Here is a 25,165-nt window from a genome sequence, read left to right as displayed (position 1 = left end):
TATATATATCTTTTTATATTTTGAAGATATTAGCTAGTAAAGGAAATATAGCCTAAAAGAAAAATGGCCATTGCTCCACGACAATTTGCTTGATTGTTGTGAAACTTTGAGTAAATGATAAAGGCTGTTAACTAACTATGTTTGCGAAGGCATTGCATTAACAACCAATAAGAGGTGCTACAAATGGCAAAAATATATATCCCATAATTGGATTGACCAAATGTTGTTAAATTTGTTATGCACGCTCTGTGGCCAAAAAATATTCAGACATTTTAGCTGATAACTCAGCTTGTGATTGGTCAATTGCTGTGAAACTTGCTGAGCTCACCAGACGACTTTTTTTGGGGGGGGGGGGGGTTCCTCCTATTCCTCCCCAATTGTAGGCAGGGTAATTGGCCAGAGGGCAGTTGAGGACAGACAGAGATGGTGAGGACTGGTTGCGGATTAAACAGCGGTGCCCCAACGACCTCTCGAGAGGTTACGGGACAGGTGCGGTGAGGTGAGGAATTACCCTACACTTCCGAGCCATCTCAGTCGCTTCTCCACCCCCTCTGCCGATCCAGGGAGGGCTGCAGACTACCGTATGTCTCCTCCGATACATGTGGAGTCGCCAGCCACTTCTTTTCATCTAACAGTGAGGAGTTTTGCCAAGGGGAAGTAGTGTGTGGGAGGATCACGCTATTTCCCCCAGTTCCCCCTCGCCCCTGAACAGGTTCCCCGACCGACCAGAGGAGGTGCTAGTGCAGTGACCAGGACACATAGCCACATTCGGCTTCCCACCCGCAGAGACGGCCAATTGTCTCTGTAGGGATGTCCAACCAAGCCAGATGTAGCCGGGTGGTAAATCTATTAAATATGTTAAATGATTTTCCACTTAAATTTAGTATAGTTTAACTGTTAATATATATAATTGTTACACTGTCAAGCCATGTAAAATGTCATTTGATGTATTTAAATTGTGAGGCAGATTGTGAGTGTATTTTTATAGTTTTGGTTGTCATTGCATGTTTTGACCAGTAAGTGACAGTGGCGGACTTTTATTGTAACTCCGTGCAAGTTATCCAAGTGCATCTTGGGTATTCTTTCTTTTTTTTCTTGTGTGGAGCGCCTGAAGATTGCGGTGTGACAGTGCTCTGACTCCGTAATAAGTAAGGGTAAATATCTTGTGAAATATACCTGTAACATTATTCCAAACAATATTGTATGTCGGTAATTTGACAAGATGGTTTGATTTAGACGCTACTGGAGTTGATGTTCGGTGATTTTGGGCGCGAGCCGTCGACCGCTGGTCGCCATTGCAGGCATGACAAGGTAATGTTGGCGTGAATAAAGCCACACCATGCCATTGTATTTGGATGTAAAGGTTTTATATGCATTTTAATTCTGTTTAAAGGTAACTGACAGAGTGAGAAGTTGCGCGATCTTCAGGAAGTTCCACATGTCTTTGTTAAACCCTGTTTAACGTACATAGTCCACTGTCGTATTTTGCACCGTATTTTGTATTTATTATTTCCCTTTTTAAAATCTTTTCTGTTAAACTTGCCACATCTGTGAACATTTATGAGCTGTTTGCTCGAAAGACACAGGAATGTATGCACTCAGTAAAACGATCTGCATTCGAAGGTTCAAACAATAAAATTAAAGCTACAAGAACCCCGGAAGTAATTGTGTCCTGTGTGGTATCTAATTCCACGGGCTACATAATTTTGGTACCAGGAGTGGGGTGTAGCTAAAACATTTTTTTTTGAATTGGCAACAGAGTGGCTTATTTTTACTTAAAAAAAAAATACGGCAGTGGTGAAGATTGCTGGTGACGTCCGTTGGTGTTGAGTCTGAAGCCATCCTGCTGTGGAGGTGGTGACCAGCGAGAGACGACGTGAGGGCCTCTAAGAGGTTCTGGTGCTTCCTGTTTCACACGACTCAGCCGTACCAGCGCAGAGGACTCCAGCGCTAACTTCAGCTACAAAGACCAAGATTCAGCAAGGCTCCAAGTTAAAGACTGTCCTTGTAGTATCCTTGAACCAGGTTTTGAACTAAATATCCTCATTTATACTGGACTGAGTAAAGATTAATATATCATTATGTCTAGTGATTCTGGTGATGAAGGGAGTTCACGTAATGATAATGGCCACACCTCAGGTGGCATAACGGGTATAGGTGAAGGTGCTACAAAAGAAATGCAGACCACCATGCTAGAGCTCGCCAGACTGCGAGGTGAGCTCACCAGGTTAAATGGTGAAGCAAGGGCTCAGAGAGCAAGTGATAACAGTGCACCCACACGTTCATACATCTACGTTCCAAGAGAACGCCAGATCCAAGCATTTAGTGGGGAGTGTGGTACAGACAGGAGATCTGTCGAAGAGTTTATTGAAGAGGTTGAAAGGGTTTTAAGATACAGAGAGCAAACAACAGAAGAACAATGTGACTATATACTATCTCTATTGCGTGGCCCTGCATTGGAAGAGGTGTGACTATGCATGAGGGGTCAGTCAGTGGGGCCCAGTGATTTATACTCTTACCTGAGCAATGCATTTGGGGAAAAGCGCAGTTCCACACAGCTTTTGCAGACCTTTTACAACCGTAACCAAACTGATGGAGAAGACCTCCGTGACTACTCCCATGCACTATCCCAGATTTTGAGCTCTGTAGTGAAACAGTCCACAGATGTAATACCTAATGAGAAAACTGTGCTCAGAGACCGGTTTATTGAGGGTTTAAGAGAAGCAGCACTCAGGCGTGAACTCAGGAAAATGGTTAGGGACAAACCAGAGAGCAGTCTTCTAGATGTGAGGGACGAGGCCCTCCTGTGGGAGATGGAGGACAGCAGGTCTCATCGTCCCAGGGTCATAAAGAGCAACCAAGTTACATCAGAGGTTCTGGAAACCCAGTGCTCTATTATTAAAACAAACAATGACCAAGGTATTGCATTAAATGATGTTCGGAGAGCAGTAGCCCATCAAGAAAAACAGCTAGCAGAGTTAGGCAAAACACTCGCTGATCTAGCCTTTGCTGTAGGTGAACTGAGTAAGCGCAGCACTCAACAGACATTCGTAGAGCCCAAGCCACGACCTAGACCCCAGCCAAAGTTCACACCAGATGGTCAGCCTATCTGTTTCAAGTGTAGAGGCATAGGTCACATTGCAAGAAAATGCTCACAGGCCAGAGGGGGTCAAGGGGACGCAACACCTAGTTCTTATGTAGTGCAGGAAAACTCGCACCCTCAGTTGTCATGAGCCACACAACTCGAGGGGAGGAAGCTGGCTCACCAAAAGAGACTCCAGACAGAAGCAGGATCTTAGAGCGTGCAGTCGGAGAATGTAAAACTGTTGAGGTGAAACTACGAGGTGTTACAGTGTCCTGCTTACTTGACACTGGTAGCCAGGTCAGTACAATTTCTGAGAGTTTTTTCAGGGAACACCTGTCAGTGAAAGGTGAAGACATTCACCCGGCATTTGAGTGGTTAAAGATCACTGCAGCTAATGGATTAGACATACCCTATATGGGCTATGTGGAGCTTGATGTAGAAGCCATGGGTCTGACTATCCCAGAGCGAGGTTTTCTGATAGTTAAAGATTCTGAACACTCTTCCTCTGTTCCAGGTCTAATAGGGATGAACATTGTCAAAAAATGCAGAGAGCTAGTACACACTGAGTTTGACACCACACTGCAGGAGAGGTTTGACTCAAACTGGAGAGAGGCTTTTAATCATCTTCATGCAGTACATGCAACAGACAGACTCTCTTTCGCTAGGGTAGCTGGTAAGGATGTAGTCCATATACCTGCTTCATCTGCTGCTACAGTTATGGCTAGGGGACTCAGGACCGTGAGTGAGGATGGTTCTTTTTTGTTGCTGGAGTCTGTGGGTGTCCCCGTTCCTGGAGGTTTGGTTGTTGTGCCTACTTTGGTTTCATCGGGCAATCACATTTTTCCAGTCCGAGTCATGAACATGTCTGATGAAGATATCTGGCTAGGGCCACGGACTAGGCAAGGGGTTTTGACTCAGGTAGACTGTGAGAAAAGTGATGAGCTTTGTGAGGTACAGTTCCAGAGAATCTCAGCAGACACTGAACAAGTGAGTATCAGTGAACACCCCGAAACACCGACAGATGTGCAGGAAATTCTCGGCAAGCTCAATTTTTGTGGTAGCCCAGAACAGCAAGCACAGCTGACTTTGTTACTGGAGAAGTACTCTTTTGTGTTTGCAACAGAAGATGAAGATCTGGGCCACACTGACAAAGTACAACATGAGATCCATCTGACAGATGACATACCTGTAACACAGCCATACAGACGAATCCCACCCACACAGTACAGTGAAGTCAGGGAACATATTGGCAAGCTGCTTAAAAAAGGGGTCATTCAAGAAAGCTCTAGTGCTTATGCTTCGCCCATAGTACTAGTGAGAATGGCAGATGGTAGTCTGAGGCTATGTGTAGATTACAGGAAACTCAACTCAAAGACAAGACGTGATGCATTCCCGCTCCCGAGAATTGATGAGAGTTTTGATGCGCTGAGAGGGGCAAAGTTCTTTTCGACCATAGATCTGGCGAGCGGATACCACCAGGTAGCTATGCATGAGAGAGATCGGACTAAGACTGCATTTACTACACCGTTTGGTCTGTATGAGTACGTGAGAATGCCTTTTGGTGTTTGTAACGGTCCAGCTACATTTCAGAGACTTATGCAAGTTACTATGAATGATCTCATTTTTCAGATACTCCTGGTCTACCTAGATGACATCTTGGTTTTTTCAGAGACATTTGAGCAGCATTTGGAGAGACTTGAGACTGTGTTTAAGAGACTGGCAGAGACGGGCCTTAAGGTGAAGTAGCAGAAGTGTGCTTTTCTACAACAGTCAGTAAAGTTTTTGGGTCATCAGGTGTCAGCAGAAGGTATAGGAACTGACCCCTCCAAGGTCTCTGCTGTTAAGAACTGGAAGGTCCCAACCACTGCCAAAGAGCTGCAGTCGTTCTTGGGTTTCTGTAGTTACTACAGGAGATTCATTCGAGGCTTCTCACAGATTGCCGGGCCACTGCATGACCTAGTCAACAAATGTTCAGGTGTGAAAAAGACAGGGAAAGTAGGTCACCAGTTTTGTAATATGTGGACACCAGAGTGTGACTCTTCCTTTGAGCAGTTAAAGGAAAAACTTACCTCTGCTCCCATTTTGGGTTTTGCCGATTTCACACAACCATTTGTAGTTGAGACAGATGCTAGTCAGCATGGATTAGGCGCTGTATTGTGTCAGCAGCAAGGTGACACCAGACGTGTCCTGGCATATGCTAGCCGCAGACTACGCCAGGCTGAGAAGAATGACCGAAATTATAGTAGCATGAAGTTGGAGTTGCTTGCCTTAAAATGGGCAGTTGCTGAAAAATTCAGGGGTTACTTGCTTGGTTCAAAGTTTGTTGTCCTGACTGATAACAATCCCCTCTGCCACCTCAAGACAGCCAAGTTAGGTGCTATAGAGCAGAGGTGGGTAGCGCAACTGTCTGTTTTTGATTTCGAGGTTAAGTACCGTCCTGGTTGCAGTAATGCCGCCGCAGATGCTCTCTCTAGGCAGGAGTTTGCAGGGGAGCCTGAAACAGACCCTGACTCGGATTTTGACGACTGTATCACTGTGTGTAACCTGATTGAGCGAGGAACAGTTCTGGATCCTGGTCTTGTCTCTAGAGGTCTGGAGTGTTACAAAGTGAGACAGATCCGTGCTGGGGAGTCGAGGTCTGGTGAGACAGGTACTAAACAGGGCAACACCCCCACACTGCCAGGTTATACCAGAGAGGAGCTGGTAGGTTTTCAGGCCGGTGACCCCACCCTAAAAGAGTTTAGGGCATTTTGGGATCGGGGGAGGAGGCCATGTCCCAGAGAGAGAGCAGCCCTGTCTAGTCAAGTGAAAAGATTGTTGAAACAATGGAGATGCATACAACAACGAGAAGGGTTGTTGTACAGGGTTATCACAGACCCACGTCATGGAGAAGTGTGGCAGTTACTCGTGCCTAGTTGTTTGAGGGACCAAGTTCTAGAAAATGTACATAACAACATGGGACATCAGGGCATAGAGCGCACTGTAAACTTGCTAAGAGGGAGGTGTTTTTGGGTAGGGCTATGCGAGGATGTGGAAAGCTGGGTTAAAAACTGCGAGCGGTGCATTTTGACCAAGATGCCTCAGCCAAAAATCCATGCTCCAGTTCAGGCATTCCTGGCCTCCCGACCTCTAGAAGTGGTGGCTGTTGATTTTACAGTGTTGGAGGCAGCTTCAGATGGCCGTGAAAATGTCCTTGTTGTGACCGATGTGTTTACAAAGTTCACACAAGCGTATGCTACCAAAGACCAGAAGGCTGACACTACAGCTAAAGTTTTGCTCAGGGAGTGGTTCATGAAATATGGGGTCCCAGAGAGACTGCACTCAGACCAAGGTCGAAATTTCGAGAGTGAAATTATAGCAGAGCTGTGCAAACTCTATGGGGTTAAAAAGACACGGACAACTCCCTACAGGCCACAGGGAAACGGTCAGTGTGAAAGATACAATCGCACACTCCATGACTTGTTAAGGACACTTCCGCCAGAGAAAAAAAAGCGTTGGCCAGAGCATCTGTCTGAAGTAGTATATGCCTATAATGTCACTCCTCATTCCACCACAGGGTACTCGCCTTATTATTTGCCAGCCACATCTCCCAGTAGATGCTTTATTAGGGCGTGAGTGTGTGTCAGACAGGAAACAGGATTGGTTGTCTGTTCATCAGGAGAGACTCCGACAGGCACATGAGAGAGCCAGAGAGTACTCAGAGCAGAAGGCAGCTGAGAGGATCTCACTGCAAAATGAGAAGGTGTATTGTCCTCCTGTGGACATTGGTCAGTTGGTTTTCCTACGTCACAGACCCCCAGGTAGACATAAGATTCAGGACACATGGACCTCAACAGTCTACAAGGTAGTTGACATCCAGGGTACCACACACACTGTTGAACCTTTTGAGGGAGGTCCCATTAAAAGAGTTCATAGGTCAGAGTTGCGACCTTGTGCGAAACCAGTTCCCAAACCAAGAACTAGAACTAGGTTAAAGACCACTACACAGCCTGTAGCTGAGGATGAGCCTGAGTCACCTGAGGCTGATTTTGTTATTGTTGAGGAAGTCATCCCTCGCCGGCTTGTGCAAGTACCTAACCTGCCTCTTGCAGCAGAAAGTGTTAGTTTACATGTGACAGCACCCACAGATGAGAGTGACGGTGAAGGACATGAGGAAGGTTATTCAGATATGAGAAATTGTGGCACAGAAACAGAATGTGTTAATGATGTGCATCCAAACGTTAGCGACAGTGACTTGCCCATTATTGAAAACAGGGACAGGCCCGCACTAACAGAGGATGCTGGTGGAGCAGGACGTAGAACCTATGCACCTAAACCTGCCATTAGGAAAAGCAAGCGGGAAATGGCTGGATCTCATTCAAACCCATTTCATCTGCCAAAGTCGGCCTGTAATGCAGTCTCAGTCAGCACAGACATGGTCTCTAAGGTTTTGACAAGCCTGGGTGCTGCTCTCTTTGAAAAGGCCTTGCAGGGAGTATTTGAGTCAGTTCATGTTTCGTAGTCACCGAGGACGTTGACTATATTTGCAGGGGAGTATGTAGCCGGGTGGTAAATCTGTTAAATATGTTAAATGATTTTCCACTTAAATGTAGTATAGTTTAACTGTTAATATATGTAATTGTTACACTGTCAAGCCATGTAAAATGTCATTTGATGTATTTAAATTGTGAGGCAGATTGTGAGTGTATTTTTATAGTTTTGGTTGTCATTGCATGTTTTGACCAGTAAGTGGCAGTGGCGGACTTTTATTGTAACTCCGTGCAAGTTATCCAAGTGCATCTTGGGTATTCTTTTTTTTTTTTCTTGTGTGGAGCGCCTGAAGATTGCGGTGTGACAGTGCTCTGACTCCGTAGTAAGTAAGGGTAAATATCTTGTGAAATATACCTGTAACATTATTCCAAACAATATTGTATGTCGGTAATTTGACAAGATGGTTTGATTTAGACGCTACTGGAGTTGATGTTCGGTGATTTTGGGCGCGAGCCGTCGACCGCTGTTCGCCATTGCAGGCATGACAAGGTAATGTTGGCGTGAATAAAGCCACACCATGCCATTGTATTTGGGATGTAAAGGTTTTATATGCATTTTAATTCTGTTTAAAGGTAACTGACAGAGTGAGAAGTTGCGCGATCTTCAGGAAGTTCCACATGTCTTTGTTAAACCCTGTTTAACGTACATAGTCCACTGCCGTATTTTGCACCGTATTTTGTATTTATTATTTCCCTTTTTAAAATCTTTTCTGTTAAACTTGCCACATCTGTGAACATTTATGAGCTGTTTGCTCGAAAGACACAGGAATGTATGCGCTCAGTAAAACGATCTGCATTCGAAGGTTCAAACAATAGAATTAAAGCTACAAGAACCCCGGAAGTAATTGTGTCCTGTGTGGTATCTAATTCCACGGGCTACACAGAGGTAACACAGGAATTCGAACCCGCAATCCCCATGTTGGTAGGCAACAGAATAGACCGCTACGCAGATGTGGAAAGTAACGAAATACATTTACTCACGTTACTGTATTGAATACTTTTTTGTGTATTTTGTATTTTTAAGTACAATTTAAAATCGGTATTTTGTATTTTACTTGAGTACGTTTTGACTCAAGTATTGTACTTAGTTACTTTATAAATCCTATCCGTTACTGAGTAAAAATAACAATTCAACCTACAGGGGAAAAATACGCGCCAGAACCAGACAGTAAACCAATGGCCAGAACCAACAGTGACAAATGATGATGTGATTAGCACTGGCGCGTGAACATAGAGGGCGTGCGCGGACAAGCTAGGTTAGTGGGCGCGAAGTTTTTAGTTTCTAGTGCTAGAATGGAGGTCGATAAAGCAGGCACGGCCAGCGGTCGCGGTCCAGAAGACCCGGACCTAGAAATAATAGATGAAGCTCAAGCTGAAACATCGAAGTCTGTAGAACTAGATGAAGAAAAAAATCCTTGGCCACATTTGGAAGATTTCTTTTTGTTCAAGCGTAGGAAAGGCAACAGCATCATCATGCAGTGCAAGATGTGCCTTCCAGCAGTGAAGTACCTGTCTGCTTTCAACAACAATCTGCAGAAGCATGTTTTGGTAAGTGTTGAGATATGACACCAGTGTATTTGTATGACTATGTGTTACTGTGTACTATTATTTTGTTTACGACTTTGTTTGTCCACAAGTGGGCGATGTTGCGCTTGCATGCGCGGATTGATTACGTCACTGAGACGCTGTTCATTTTTCTTCTTCCAAAACGACCGAATAAACGAAGCCTGCATTTTTCCCTCCAGCAGAAGTTCGGTAGTCAGTACGATTCTTTATAACGGTTTAATAATCCACTTCATCTGCGCAGAGATAGACATAAAGTATTAGTCTAGTCTTCTAACAGTAAGTATTTCTGCTGTCTCATTAGTAGTTTTATTTAATATAGCCAACCCAGGCTCACCCCATTTCGTGGGCATTTTTATGCTAGCACCTGCAACCATTGACAGTAGAAGAACCCCACAGCTAGCCAGCACATTCTAATTAGCTGCTATGCTAACATAATCAAACGTGACACATCATTAAGTACCAAATGAACTCGCTCCAGCCGACAATCCGCATGTTTATCGTACTTCAAACAGATACAAAACGCGTAATGTATATTTGCAGTCTGTTTAAGTCTTTAGGACATTGGCTAAATTTGCATAACAGCTAGCCCCTGGTACTTGAGTGTGTAAAGGCTAGCTGTTAGTTGCTAGTAGTCTTGAGTGGACTCGGGGAAATTAGCCTTGGTTAAATTTAGCTGCTATGAATAGTCGGTGTTACCCCGTCGAAATTGCCACGGGTTTCAATTTGATTGTGTCTTTGAATTTACAGTCAAATCAAATGTATCAACTGTGTTAACAGAGAGGGTTATAGTGTGAGGCACTTTGCCTAACCAACATTACAGGGCACTCAGCGCTGCTCCACTATAGGCGGGAGCTAAGGGGCCTTACCGTGCACCCTCCTTACAATCGAACGAAACCAACTTTTTTAAAAAACGTCTGACCATGCTGAACATGTTAACAAATGTTAACATTGAAAATGTTGGGTTGCATTTCATGTTTCAGGTACTCAATGCATTTCAATGTATTTCCCTCCATTGGAAATGCATTACAATTACAGGAACATGACTCTCCATGAGCAAGGGGAAAGTGTGACATCTGTCTTTGCAAGTTTAATCACATCTAGTGATAAATGTATGGTTTTAGTGGTATTAGTGGCTTTCTCTAAATAATAAAGGCCAAAATGTAAAGTCTTTCTACTCGATTTACAAGGCAAATCAAGTAGAAAGACTTTAAATTTTGGTCTCTACTATTATGGAAAGCCAATAATACCACTGAAACCATACATTTTCCAAAAGCTTGTGTCCTCTAGATGTGATTAAACATGCAGAGACAGATGTCACACCTTCCCCTTGCTCGTGGAGAGCCAATGGAGGGAAATACATTGAAATGCATTGAGTACCTGAAACATGACGTGCAACCCAAAATTTTCAATGTTAACATTTGTTAACATGTTCAGCATGGTCAGACCTTTCAAAAAAAGTTGGTTTCGTTCGATTGTAAGGAGGGTGCACGACTGCACGGTAAGGCCTCGTAGCTCCCCGCCTACTAGGCAGACCCAGAAAAGATTGTTCTGACTCCTTCATATCGACGACAAGGGATTAGATCACTAGTAGGCGATTGTTGCTCTTGTGTGCATGCAAGCAGCTATGATGATTACACATGCATTGATATGTCTCCTTCCTCTGTATCATAATACTGGTAGGCTATAGAAACACACTGGCTTTTGATGTTGATTTGAAATCTCAATTTTAGCATTCAAATCCAAATCATTGATTTTGTTGGGAAGGGTGCAGCATTGTAATGCCCTCTGGATTGTGGCATATTGTGCTTAATACAATGTAATAGACAAAATGTGATGACTAAAGAAATAGAAAACTTTTATTTATCAAAGTTTTAATTTCAGTGTGTTTAATAAGCACCACATTGATTCCTCTACTGATAATACCCTTTTCTTTTTTTTCACATAGGAAACATCCATCGAAACAGTTGGCTTTCAGCCGAGCAAAGCCAGGGAAGCGAACCCACCAAGCAAATCCACCAAGTCCAAGCAAGCAAACAAATATAAAAGATGCCATGACAGTGGGAGGCAACCGCCGTGTGCCACAAGGCAAGATCGACAAGATCATCATTAGGCTAATATGTGAGGGCCTTCATACATTTAGTTTGGTTGAACAACCTGCGTTCAAAGAACTTTTGACAACGCTAAATCCACAATGCAAGGTCATTTCCAGGCCCACTGTCTGGACAAGATTAGAGGCATCTGCCATTCAGATGAAGAAGAATGTCATGTCCCATCTCAGTAAAGTGAGCTACGTTGCCACCACTACAGATTGTTGGACTGCACACCAGCAAAGTTTTATTGGGGTGACGGGTCATTGGGTGGATGAAGAAACCTTTGAGAGGAGATCAGCTGCGCTTGCATGTAAGAGGTTAAGAGGGTCCCACACCTTTGATGTCCTTGCAGGGGCACTTGACGACATACACTGTCAGTATAGAATTAGGGGCAAAGTGGTGAGAACCACAACAGATAGTGGCTCAAACTTTGTTAAAGCTTTTAGTGTCTTCGGAGAACAGAGCCAGTCTGAGGATGCAGAATCAGATGCTGAGTCGGACAGAGATTCAATTGATGATGAGCCCACAGCCAACTACCTGGACACATTCAGTATCCTGGAGCAAGATAATGGCCTGGAGTACCAACTTCCTACACACCAAAGGTGTGCATGCCATCTTCTCAAATTAGTTGCCACAACAGATGCTGAGATAGCAGAAAAGAAGATGGACACATACAAGAGACTATCACGTGCAGCCTTTGGGAAATGTCAAGCCATGTGGAACAATACGGGTCTTTCATACATGGCAGCAGAAGTTGTGGAAGATCATTGCCGACTCCAGCTCATCTGACCAAATCAAATGCGGTGGAATTCAACATTCATGGCTGTGGAGAGAATCATACGGATCATACAAGAGAAAGGGGAGGAGGCAATCAGGAATATTTGTGAAGAATTCAAATTGAAAACGTAAGTTTTAATTTGCATTTCAACAGTATGAAAGTGTGAATGTGTGTTTACATACTTGAAACTTAACTTTTCCTGCTTGATTTCCTAACAATTGTTTGTATTATATTTATGCCAGGCTGACTCAAGCAAAAATTGCTTTCCTGACTGATTACTGCTCGGTGATGAAACCTCTGGTAAAGGCCTTGAACATACTTAAGTCAGAGACCAACACACACTTAGGGTGGCTTCTTCCAGTGATATGTCAGCCACAAGCAAAACTCAAAAGGCAGGAGACCTCATCCAAGATGTGTCTACCACTCATCAAAGCCATTCAGGATGGTGCCCTGTAATGGACCCAGAACTGATTGCGGCAGCAATACTTCTACCGAAGTTCAAGACCACCTGGACAGAGAGGCCTGATGTCATAGAAACAGGTATGATTGCATCTTATAATAAACTGCTTTTCAACAGTTTATTGGAGATCTACTTTGTTTTATACTCAATACAATGTGGTCAGTGCTATAAGGCATTATGCATTATGGTGCACTCTTGGTAAATTAATCAAGTCTTAATTGTCAGAAATGTGTTGTTTGTCACTCGACAGGTCTGGCTTATGTCAGACAACACCTTGACCAGATGGCAGAGGTGGAAGTGGAGCAAGTTGGACAACATTCCTCAGATGAAGATGATTTCTTCTCCTCAATGAAGTCCAGAAGGTCAGAAGGTACAGGGGAGTTGGAAGGGTACCTAGCCTGTATCCCAAACAATATGGATTTGCTAAACTCCTTTCCAAATTTAAAAAAAACTCTCTCTGAAACTCAACACTGGCCAGCCTGCTTCAGCTGCCTGCGAGCGGCTTTTCAGTTGTGCTGGATTACTGTTCACTGCAAAGCGAGCAAGGATGAGCTCAACTAACTTTGAAAATCAGCTGCTGCTTAAACTGAACAAGAAGTTTGTAGACTAGGTTATGGGTGATTTAGGGTGTCACAAAACTACTGGCCTTGATTTGCAATATTCCTCTCTGGAATATTGCTGCTCTTTTATGTTAGTTCCTTTAATTTTGTAACACTTGTGAGCATCATCATGTGGACATTACTTTGTAGTTTGTACCTCTCTGAGAGAGAGACAGAGAGAGAAAGTAGGCGTGCACAAGCCTGTTTAATGTTTTTTACCACTAAATGGATGAGCTCAATTAACTTTGAAAATCAGCAGCTGCTTAAACTGAACAAGAAGTTTGTAGACTAGGTTACAGGTGATTCAGGGTGTCACAAAACTAGCGGCCTTGATTTGCAGTATAACAGCTGTTGGTGTTGACATGTATGTTGTTGTAATTACACTTAAATTTGTGTAGGTATTCTTTGTTGTTATCGCACTTACACACACATGCCCTCTATAGCGCTCTTGCAGCTGTGGAGATGGCATTAACACATTCTCATTCTCTGACGGTTAACAAACACACACACACACACACAAAAGCATGTCTCCTCTGGAATATTGCTGCTCCTTTATGTCAGTTTGACTTTGTAGCAACAGTTATGAGCATCATCATGTGGGCATTACTTTGTACTTTTTACCTGTGTGTGTGAGAGAGAGAGAGGGTGAGAGGGAGAGAGAGGGAGAGTGTGTGCGTGTGAGAGAGAGAGTGAGAGAGAGAAAACGTGAGAGTAAGCATGTTTAATGTTGTACCACTAAATGGATGAGCTCAACTAACTTTAAGATGCTACTTAAACTGAACAAGAAGTTCAGTTGTTGTGAAGTTGTTGTTATTGCGCTTACATTTGTTACACTTGTTCTTTAATTAAAAACAAAGTAGTTATGGATTTCTGACCCCTTGTCCTATTTTACTACCCTCACACCCCACACAAAGAAAGTAACTAAGGAACTTTTACTTAAAATACATTTCAAATGAACTACTTTTTACTTTTATTTGAGTACTTTTTCAGATGAGTACTTTTACTTCTACTTGAGTAATATTTCATCAAAGTATTGGTACTTTTACTTGAGTACAATATTTTTGTACTTTTTCCACCTCTGCCGCTACGCTACCTGGACTCGCCAGACAACCTATTTAAAACAACAGTACCAAGTTTTGTATCAGTCAATCATATTTAGACTGAGTGATGACAATATTAACTAAATCTCCAAAGACATCAATTGTATGTGTGAATCAGCCAGAGTAGAGACTCCATTCAATGTTATGAAAACTCATTATGGCATAGCGATCAATGGTATGCAATATCACAATTAAATGTTATCCGAGTTGTAATCAAGCTTCATTCACTTCCATTGTTAGCATTTCATGTTTTGAAATGCTCAATATGACATGCTCACAAAGGTAACAGAATCAAGAAACATTGACACAAATCAAATCTAAGTGGCATCACTGCCTTAATATTACATTTTAGACATCAAACGTTCACTATGAAGAAATCAAGCCATTTTATGCTGAGGTAGGAACACGATCACCAGATGGCTGAGTGCTGCACACGTTTAATATGGCATGACATGGTTATGTTTAGGGTTCTTGTCAGGGGGCTTGAAACCTCCAATTGTTGCCTGCATCTATATTTATAATGTACCATATTCATGACAGCATGGTTATAGGCATTAATTACTCTGTATAAGGTTTTGAATCTATTGAAAAAACTGTTTACCATGTCATGCTGTCCACCAACTCCGCAGGTAAGTCACTTTTTTCTTTTTCAAGTGCAATGCATCTCCTCTGGCAATATTATGAACATATAGCAAGTAGAAGCTTTATCGCAGTGTCTTTTTTTTTTAAATAGACAGCTTTCCATTCCTATGTCATCAGCTTATTCTTCATTTAATGTTAATTAATTGTGATAGACTTTCACGATAATTCATAGTGACACTCAACACCCAAGAAAAACCTGCCCTTTCTGTCCTCTACCAAAAACACAGAATCAAACGACAGCTCATCTAATTGTGTTTTTCAGAAAAGCCTGAGGAAGCAGCAAATGTGCTTTGGTGCAGGTCAGAGGTGAAAGTGAGAGGAAGCATGAAGGAGATTATTTCTCATGGTACAGGCTGGCTGTGCAAGTGAATTACATCTGATTGTATCTTGGTATAATGCATACAATTGATATAAATGCCGTCAGGTCCTTGTATGTCAAACAGACTATGTATGTCAAAACACCTCAGGGCCTCATTCACACTCCTAACGTAGGTAATGCAGTGCATGAATGGCATTATCTGATCAAGGAATCATAATGTAGTATTCTGAGTCACTATATAGTCACCATATCATTTTGCACACTTTTCTGTGCAGCATTGCATTCTTGAAATGTGCATCACCCGATGAATGATAAGATAGCTCTAGGACATAACAAATACCAAATGTCAGCAAAATGGCCTTGGTGTCAACCTAACCTCTATTTTAAGCAACACCGCCCAAGGACATTGCCAGTATATCATTTAGAAAAAGGTTGTCCATATTCAAAATGTCAAAGTATTAATTTAAGATTTTTATCATTTTTGCTTGAAAGGCTATAGCCTAAAGGTTAGATGCATGAGCAGGGACCTAAAGGGTAAGCAGTTTAAATTTTCATGCTTGATGGGTAAATTGAACAGGTACAACTCCTTCCCTCAACTATCAGGGACCCTGAAGGTCACCTTCTCAGATGACAAAATCCAGCATAAAATATGGATGCTTATATAAATACATTATAATTCATTCAAAAAAATTTGACACAAAGAAATAGATGTTTTTCTCTATACTTAATCTATTTGATATACTTAGTGTATTACCCACAAATCACAGATTAATCTACATATAACTTGTTAAAAGAAACACTCAATGGTAGACAGTTATTGTCTCAGAAACAAAAACACTTTTAAATAATTGTGTCCAACTATTTTTTTCTGCAGTGTAGGCAGGAAAGCGGAATACAAATCTAGGCTTTGTCTCAGAAAAAGCATGAAAAAAAACTTTTCTTTCAAAGATACAGCCTACATATAGTTTCCGTTTGGACGAGAGCTGTGATGTGGAACATTGACAGAAACATTGTAAGTTTTATTGAGTTTGACTCCACATAATGATAGCACATACTGTGCAGGAGCAAAACTACTTGACTAACTGGATTATATGTGTGTGTGTGTGTGTGTGTGTGTGTGTGTGTGTGTGTGTGTGTGTGTGTGTGTGTATAAATATACACACACACACACACACACACATATATATATATATAAACTTAGCACAAAAAAGTAAGGAAATGTATGTTTGGTAGATTATTTCTTTGTTGTAACAATGCTTCTTGGCAATAAATATTATATCAGGCACCTGATTGTCAGCACCTGGGGTACCAGAAGCTCAAAACAAGAGTCAATAGCAACAGCAAAATAAGCTGTTTGGCATTGGCAGAGAAGATCTGGCAAATTGTTCATGGGCGCAACCCACATACTCAGCTCTGCTGCTCATCCCACGAATGCATGTTCCTTACAAATGTGGCACCATTTAAAAGGCAAATAAACAGGCTTTCCAGCGGTATAAGATTTATTGCCAAGAAGCATTATTACAACAAAGAAATAATCTACCAAACACAAATTTCCTTACTTTTTGTGCTAAGTATATATTTATATAACTTTGTTAAAAGAAACATGATGATTTCTTATGGCATGAAACAGGCTTGTACTGTCTCATAAATAATTTACTTAACTCACGGGATTATGTGTGTGTGTGTGTGTGTGTGTGTGTGTGTGTGTGTGTGTGTGTGTGTGTGTGTGTGTGTGTGTGTGTGTGTGTGTGTGGATAGATAGATAGATAGATAGATAGATAGATAGATAGAAATTTCCCGCCCCCCGGTTTTTTTTCCTACCACTATCTTAATATTCCGCTCCTCATTTGTTGAGCACTTTTATCAACACCATTGATGGTTTCCAGGAAGAAGAAAAAAAAACCGCTATATACATTTTTTTCCCACTGTAAGTTCCGTTTTCCTATTTAACATCCTTGTTGCATTGAATAATTAATCACTTCGTGGGATGAATTAGGGTTTATTCAGTGTATTCCTGTTCAATATTTTCCTACTTCTATTTCCTATGTTATTGCTCAGACATTATTTGAGAACTTGGCTCAATCAGACCAAAGTGTTATAATAAGGTGATGAGGTCTGTCAATCAAGCAGGAATGACTGCAGATTACACTACGGAAGCTTTGAATAGACAAAAGGCAGAGTGATGGTCCATTCTGAGACTGATAGTGACATCGAATGGATTAGTTCATCATTAATGTCAGTCAAAGCAAATCCAGGTTGAGATATTCATTCCATTCTGTCTGTTACCAGTTGAAGCTGACAACGAACTAGCTGGTCAACAACGTTAAGTAGGAAAACTGCTCAACAAGACAACCAGATATTAATTTCTGAGGCATGAACTGAGATGATGCACTGCTTAACAAAAATAAGAGAAGAGAAACTTTATTCATCTTACAGCTGACACACACTGGACACATACACACACATGCAGGAAGTGGTGGCTGAAGAAATGTTCGGTTTGCATTTTTTCCATCCTGCTATCCTTCCTCCAGGGGCAGCCAAGAGCAGTGAGCAACCCCTTTTCTTCAGCACCCAGGGACCAATTCCATGTGGATATCCATGCCATGGTCAGGAACTGGGCAGGGAAGTGTTCTGGATGATTTTATCGGGGTTCTTTTTGATGCTGGAGCCATGTGAGCACAGGGAGAACATGCAAACTCCACACAGAAATGCTGCTAATCAAGAGATAACCCAACGGAGCATGAGGAGAACATGCAGAGAACACAAAAGATAGCTACTACAGCTCAGAACATGCAACTGCCCCAGTGCCAAACCCGCCCCAGTCGGAAATCCAACCTAGGACCTTTTTGCTGTGAAGCAGCAGTGTAAAGACTGCACCACTGACCCAATAAAATGCATAAATATGAAGTATTTCGCCAACATTTTAAACTGACACATTCAGTAGCCATATAATGTAAAAAAGAAAAAAGTATCAATCTGTGATTTGTGAGTAAAATACTAAATAAAGTATGGGGAATGTGTATCTGTGTGTCTGTGTGCGTGTGTGTTTGTTTTTGTATGTATGTATGTAACGAGTCTCCAGTAACAGTCAATGGCTTAGACTCATAATGCTGTACAAGCCAATTAGCTCAGACATGAGTGAGAGCAACATGAATAGAGTCATACCAGGCTTGGACGTTACCTGGATAAAAAGGTCTGTGTCAGGTGTTGAGGAACCAGGAGAACTTGATGAGAAATGGACTACTGGAACAAGACATTCATGCACAAGGGCTGAGAACTTGGAATTGACAGAATGCTACTATAACAGCAGACCCCTGGAGAGGGGCTATATGAAGCATATGTGGTAACTGTTGACCAAAAGGAGACCTTCTTCCACACTGACTCAGAAGCAGCTCATGGCTCAAAGTTTGAACATTATTAGAAGGAAGCCACAGTCATGACTTGAGATGGAGAGGCTTCAACGGGATGACTATACAGTTCAGCACCCTGAATGGCCGCCCAGTATGCAGGAGATACATGAGGATACACCCCAACCAGCTGAAACATCGCTTGACATCAAAGCGATCGCCAGCACCCTTAAAAAGCCTCCACTGTGGACCAGTCTTCGCTGGAACGTCGCCATTCATGGACTTCTGCCTGCCTGTCTACCTGCCACCGAGCCAACTCCTGCTCTACCCCTGAGATCGGTCACTTCAATAAAGACTTGATTTCCTCCCTTACCTGGTTATCCCGTCTGCTTTTGGGTTCTTTCCTGATACGTGACAGTACGTTCCAGCCACTATGGACCCAGCATACCATTCCACCACAGACCTGGCCACGGTCTGCCAGGCTGTAGCCAACCAGGAATCGGTCCTCGGCCAGCACAGCCAGGTGCTACAGGGGATGGCTGATGCCCTCCGTGGGCTCAGCTCAAAGATCTCCGGAATCCAGACCCAATTTAGTGCCTCCGCTAGCCCGGGATCCGCCCCTCCAACTCCGCCACCCCTAGCGCCATCAACTTCGGCTAAGGAACCATGGGTTGCCCCGCCCAATAAGTATGATGGAGATTTTGGACTTTGTCGCCCTTTTTTGATGCAGTGTGAGATTGTGTTTAACCAGCAGCCCCAGTCATATTCCACGGATGGAGCCAAAGTCGCTTACATCATGGGTCTTCTCCAGGGAAGCACTCTGGATTGGGCTACTGCGGTGTGGGAAGTGCGGGCCTCCACTTTCTCATCCTACGCTGAGTTCACCACTGCTTTTCGCCAGGTTTTTGATCATCCCGTGTGGGGAAAGGATGCTTCAAAAAGACTGATCTCTCTCCGCCAGGGTTCCCGCAGCGTCGCCGACTACTCAGTTGAGTTCCGTACGCTATCAGCGGAGAGCGGATGGAACAACGAGTCCCTCCAGGCTGGGTTTTCCAACGGTCTAAGCGAATCCATAAAGGACGAATTGGTTTCCTACCCCGGGCCTGGAGGGCTGGAGGAATTGGTTACCCTGGCCATTCGTGTGGACAACCGTCTCCGGGAGCGGAGGAGAGAGCGGACGCGCCGCTTTCCTGGTCACTACAACTTTCCACGGGCCACACCTCCAAACTCTGGGGGCCGAGCTCGCTCGACTGAGGCTGACGTCCTCCGAGAAAGCCCGAGGCGTGACTCTTCCCCAGCTTCGGAGCCAATGCAACTCGGCCGCTTCCGGCTCAACCCGGAGGAGCGTCAACGCCGCATCACCGAGAACAGCTGCTTGTATTGTGGTCAGCCTGGTCACTTTCTCGCCTCCTGCCCTCACCGTTCCATCAAACTAGCAGGCTCACGAGGGAGGGGGAGGATCCTCGTAAGTCCAACTGTCTGCCCTCTGTCTCCTCGTCCACGTACCCAGTTGCAAGCTACCATCAGTTTTAAAGGTCAGTCCACTAAACTTTTGGCTTTAATTGACTCTGGAGCTGATGAAAGCTTTTTGGATGCAAGTGTTGTGAAGCAGTTAAGTCTTGCCACCGTGAATCTGGACCAGCCTCTTGAAGCTAATGCCCTGGATGGACGTCTCCTGGCCCGGATAACCTCTAAGACCGAGCCTGTGCGCCTCCTGTTGTCGGGAAACCATCAAGAGGAGCTAAGTTTTTTTGTTATCAATTCTCCATTTGTTCCCATTATACTTGGTCATCCCTGGCTGGTTAAGCATAGTCCCCATATTGATTGGTCATCGGCCAGAATTTCAAGTTGGAGTCCCGTCTGTCATGCCATATGCCTCCAGTCTGCTCTGCCTCAGTCTGTCCCCTGTCAGGTGGCAAGCTCTGAGACCTCTGACCTGTCAATGGTGCCTCCAGATTACCATGACCTCCAAGCCTTGTTCAACAAGCAGCAAGCTCTCTCCCTGCCTCCTCATCGCCCCTATGATTGCGCTATTGACCTGCTGCCAGGCGCCCCCCTCCCCAGCAGTCTATATAGCCTCTCCAAGCCTGAGCGGGAGTCCATGGAGAGGTACATCAAGGACTCCTTGGCTGCTGGTCTTATTCGCCCTTTATCGCCACCCCTTGGTGCGGGGTTCTTTTTTGTGGCCAAGAAGGACAAGACCCTCCGGCCGTGTATTGACTATAGAGGCCTCAATAACATCACAGTCAAGAATAAGTACCCTCTGCCCCTCATGACTTCCGCTTTTGATTCTCTCCAGGGAGCCACAGTGTTCACTAAACTAGACCTCCGCAATGCTTACCACCTGGTCCGGGTTCGAGATGGAGATGAATGGAAGACTGCCTTCAACACCCCCCTTGGGCATTTTGAATATCTGGTGATGCCGTTTGGTCTCACTAATGCCCCAGCTGTCTTCCAGAGTCTGGTCAATGACGTCCTACGTGACATGTTGGATCGTTTCGTTTTTGTTTACCTGGATGATATCCTGATTTTTTTCCAGAGACCTGTCAGAGCATGTCATGCACGTCCGCCAAGTCCTTCAACGGCTTCTGGAGAACCACCTTTTCGTAAAAGCAGAGAAGTGCGAGTTCCATGCCCCGTCAGTCACCTTCCTGGGCTACATCGTGGCCGATGGGCAGGTGAGAATGGACCCCGCCAAGGTCAGAGCGGTTCTTGAGTGGCCAAGCCCGACCAGCCGTAAGCAGCTTCAGAGGTTCCTCGGGTTTGCCAACTTCTACAGACAGTTCATCCGCAATTACAGCCACATTGCGGCCCCACTAACCGCTCTTACCTCCACCTCCAGACAGTTCCTGTGGACCCCTGTAGCAGAGGCAGCTTTCCAAGCCCTCAAGCACCGCTTCACCACAGCTCCTATCCTCATCCAGCCAGACCCAACCAAGCAGTTCGTTGTAGAAGTGGACGCCTCTGAGATTGGGGTGGGGGCGGTCCTTTCTCAGCGCTCCAGTGAGGATGGCAAGACACACCCCTGTGCCTTCCTGTCTCGCCGTCTCTCCCCAGCTGAAAGGAACTATGATGTGGGGAATCGTGAGCTCCTGGCAGTGAAATTGGCACTGGAGGAATGGCGACATTTTCTGGAGGGGTCTGAGCTTCCTTTTATAGTGTGGACTGACCATAAGAACCTGGAATACATCCAGTCAGCAAAGTGACTCACCGCGCGCCAAGCCAGGTGGGCGCTCTTTTTTGGTCATTTTAATTTTTCTTTGATGTACAGACCTGGCTCCAGGAATGCCAAGCCCGATGCTCTGTCTCGTGTGCATGGAGAGGAGTCTGAGCCCAAGCTCCAACCTGACACCATCGTTCCCTCTACCTGTGTGGTTGTGGCTGCGGCTGTCACCTGGAACATTGAAAGGGAGGTCATGGCAGCACAACAGACTCAGCCTGACCCAGGTAACAGTCCCCCTGGGCGCTTGTTTATTCCAGATGCTGTTAAATCTAGTGTGTTGCAGTGGGCTCACTCTTCCAAGCTTACCTGCCATCCTGGAGTAACCCGGACCCTAGCCTTCCTCCGTAGGCGGTTCTGGTGGCCTTCCATGACGGAGGATACTGGGTCTTTTGTTTCGGCCTGTCCTGTTTGTGCCCAGAATAAGCCCTCCACTCTGGCCAGTGCCGGTCTGCTGCGCCCCTGCCTGTTCCACACTGTCCCTGGTCGCATCTGTCCTTGGATTTCGTCTCTGGTCTGCCCGCCTCCGACGGTATCACCGTTGTACTGACTGTTGTTGATCGCGCCGTTACCAGCGCTTGGCGGATCGTCATCGCACCCCTGCTCCGGACTACTCCCCCGGTGACCAGGTATGGCTCTCTACCAAGGACCTACCCTTGAAATCGGACGCTAAAAAACTGTCCCCCAGGTATATTGGTCCCTTTCCCATTGTCAAAGTCATTAACTCCTCTGTGGTCCATCTGAAGCTGCCCCGCACTCTCCGGGTTCACCCTTCCTTCCTGCCTCAAACCTGTCTCTACCAGCCCTCTAGTTCCTCCGGCCCCCCCGCCCCCACCTCCTCGTATGATCAACGATCATCCGGCTTACACCGTTCGTCGTCTCCTGGACTCTCATCACCGCGGTCGCGGCCTGCAGTATCTCGTGGACTGGGAGGGATATGGCCCGGAGGAGAGGTGTTGGGTCCCTCGTCGCCTTGTCCTGGACGCGAACCTCATCCGGGACTTCCACAGGACGCACCCTGACGGGTCTGATAGGTCGCCCGGTGGCGCCCCTCGGAGGGGGGGTACTGTCACAGCCTCTCGCCCTTGACATCAAAGCGATCGCCCTTGACACCTGCTGACCCCCCCCTTCACCCCGGTACACCAGCTGGTCACGCCTTCTCTCCCTTGACATCAAAGCAATCAGCCTCTCGCCCTTGACATCAAAGCGATCGCCCTTGACACCTGCTGACCCCCCCCCCTTCACCCCGGTACACCAGCTGGCCATCAAAGCAATCGCCGCTCTCCCTTGACATCAAAGCGATCGCCAGCACCCTAAAAAAGCCTCCACTGTGGATCAGTCTTCGCTGGAACGTCGCCATTCATGGACTTCTGCCTGCCTGTCTACCTGCCACCGAGCCAACTCCTGCTCTACCCCTGAGATCGATCACTTCAGTAAAGACTTGATTTCCTCCCTTACCTGGTTGTCCCATCTGCTTTTGGGTTCTTTCCTGATACGTGAAACCTTTTGGACGAGAGCTGTGATGTGGAGCATTGACAGAAACAGTGCAAGTTTTATTGCGTTTGACTTAACCACATAACGATAGCACATACTGTGAAGCATGAAGGCTTCAGTTAAACTTATATGTCTTTTGATTTTTGGGTGGACATTTTTTAACTTTATTTGACTGGATAGTAGAGACAGACAGGAGACAGGTTGAAAACAGCAGGGGAAAGACAACCAGCAGGTCTACAACCAGGTCCCATGGCTGGATTTAATCTGCAATCAGGAGTGAACCTGACATGGTACACTCCTACCTGATTTAGCCAGGAGGATGCCCAAGTGAAATGATTTCAATCATAAATCAAATTATAATTTAATCCAATGGTAATTAATGAAGGCAACTGAATTCAAATGTATGTTGATTGATTTGCAAAACTGTAAGTCTGTGTATCCAGAGGAGATACTTTAATTTTGTGACACACACCTCATAGAGCGATTTTACTCATTAACACACATTACACAAGTGAGAGGACGACTCAAAAGGGAAATAGAGTAGCAGTTCAAACTACAGCAGAGTGCAAGTGGATTATTTCGCAGAATTCACCTCCATTACTAACCTCTATCCTTTCTCTCTCACACCCATTCTCTCCCTCCTTTTCTCTCTGTTTCTCTAGTTGTTTTGGTCGTGGTCTTTGGGATCTGCTGGGCCCCGTTTCACACCGACCGCCTCATGTGGAGCTTCATCAGTGACTGGACTGAAGAACACTTGGAGACCTTTCAGTACGTTCACATCATCTCCGGGGTCTTCTTCTACCTCAGCTCGGCCGTCAACCCCATCTTGTACAACCTCATGTCCACCCGCTTCCGGGAGATGTTCAAGGATGTCATGTGTCATCGGCCGCGTCGCCCGGCCCCCAGGAAGCATTCGCTCAGCGTGACCCGGGTGACTCTCCGCAGCACACTCAGCGACACGCTACCCAGCAACAGTGCTGCTGCCGGCGAAGGAGAAGTGAAAGGCGGCAGCCTCATCAGAGAAAAAGAAGACAAGACCACTTTTGCGTGTCAGTAAAAATGGCAATGAATAAAGGTATGATGACAGCGGCAACAAGGATGGCATAGGTAGCCGCGTCCTCAGCCTTCAGTTGGAGCGGTTGGAAAGCCAATCTCCATGACGGACACAGTTGCTCTCGATGAGTGTCAGTTAAATGTCTACACAAAACATGAAAAATCTCTCTAGAATCGTTACAAACACAAGGCACGCCATTCTTGAGTGGTCGGACACACACACACACACACACACACACACACACACACACACCAAAGCCACTTGCTAATTTTTGGGGGCAATATCTAATTTTTGGGTGGAATATATGACGTGCATTTCCATGTGTTGTGCATATACAACCATGTGACAGTCAGCGTTGGCATTGGTAGCCTATTTGTCACAATAGAATAAAAATAAGACTGTCTTGGAGTAATGGACAAGGACTTTTTTTTAAGGAGTGCCAGCTGTCTATTTATTTGGTCAGTTTCATTTATTCATGTTGACAGGAGTTAAGCTGAGAGGGAGACTGAGCGGGAGGATGCAGGAGAGAAAGGTCCTTGTTGATGGGTGTTTTCACTATCAGCAGAAACTGACCTTCATTTTAGCGCTTAGCTGCTGTTCTGACAGCAGTGACAGTACATACATGTCACTAACGACAATTTCACTTCTCACAAAATCCATCCCGCTCTCTTCCCCTCTCTATCCCCCTCTCTCCAATGCACACCAAGGCCTATACAAACCAACAAAGAAAAACTGACAGAACAAGTAAAACAACTGACTTTATCACACTGGAAAGCAGAGCTCATGTGAATGGTCAGATGTATGTCAATCAATTTCAGATGGATGCGTAAATTATCCTTTTCTCTCCCTTTCCCCCCTCCCCTTTTTTTGCCCCCCTTCCTG

The 25,165-nt window shown here is 44.8% G+C and overlaps 1 protein-coding gene across 1 annotated transcript in view; it reads left to right on the top strand.

Annotated features, from left to right (window-relative positions):
* Positions 1–24,286, top strand: part of nmur1a (neuromedin U receptor 1a) — a 61,726-nt gene extending 37,440 nt beyond the window's left edge. Inside the window, exon 3 of the mRNA XM_056276848.1 lies at positions 23,892–24,286. Coding sequence (XP_056132823.1) covers positions 23,892–24,286 — 395 coding nt within the window. The remainder of the gene's footprint in view (positions 1–23,891) is intronic.
* The last annotated feature ends 879 nt before the right edge of the window (positions 24,287–25,165 follow it).

The sequence above is a fragment of the Lampris incognitus genome, chromosome 3 (genome assembly GCF_029633865.1).
Source record: "Lampris incognitus isolate fLamInc1 chromosome 3, fLamInc1.hap2, whole genome shotgun sequence".
NCBI lineage: Eukaryota > Metazoa > Chordata > Actinopteri > Lampriformes > Lampridae > Lampris > Lampris incognitus.
This window is presented reverse-complemented; position numbering and strand designations above follow the sequence as displayed.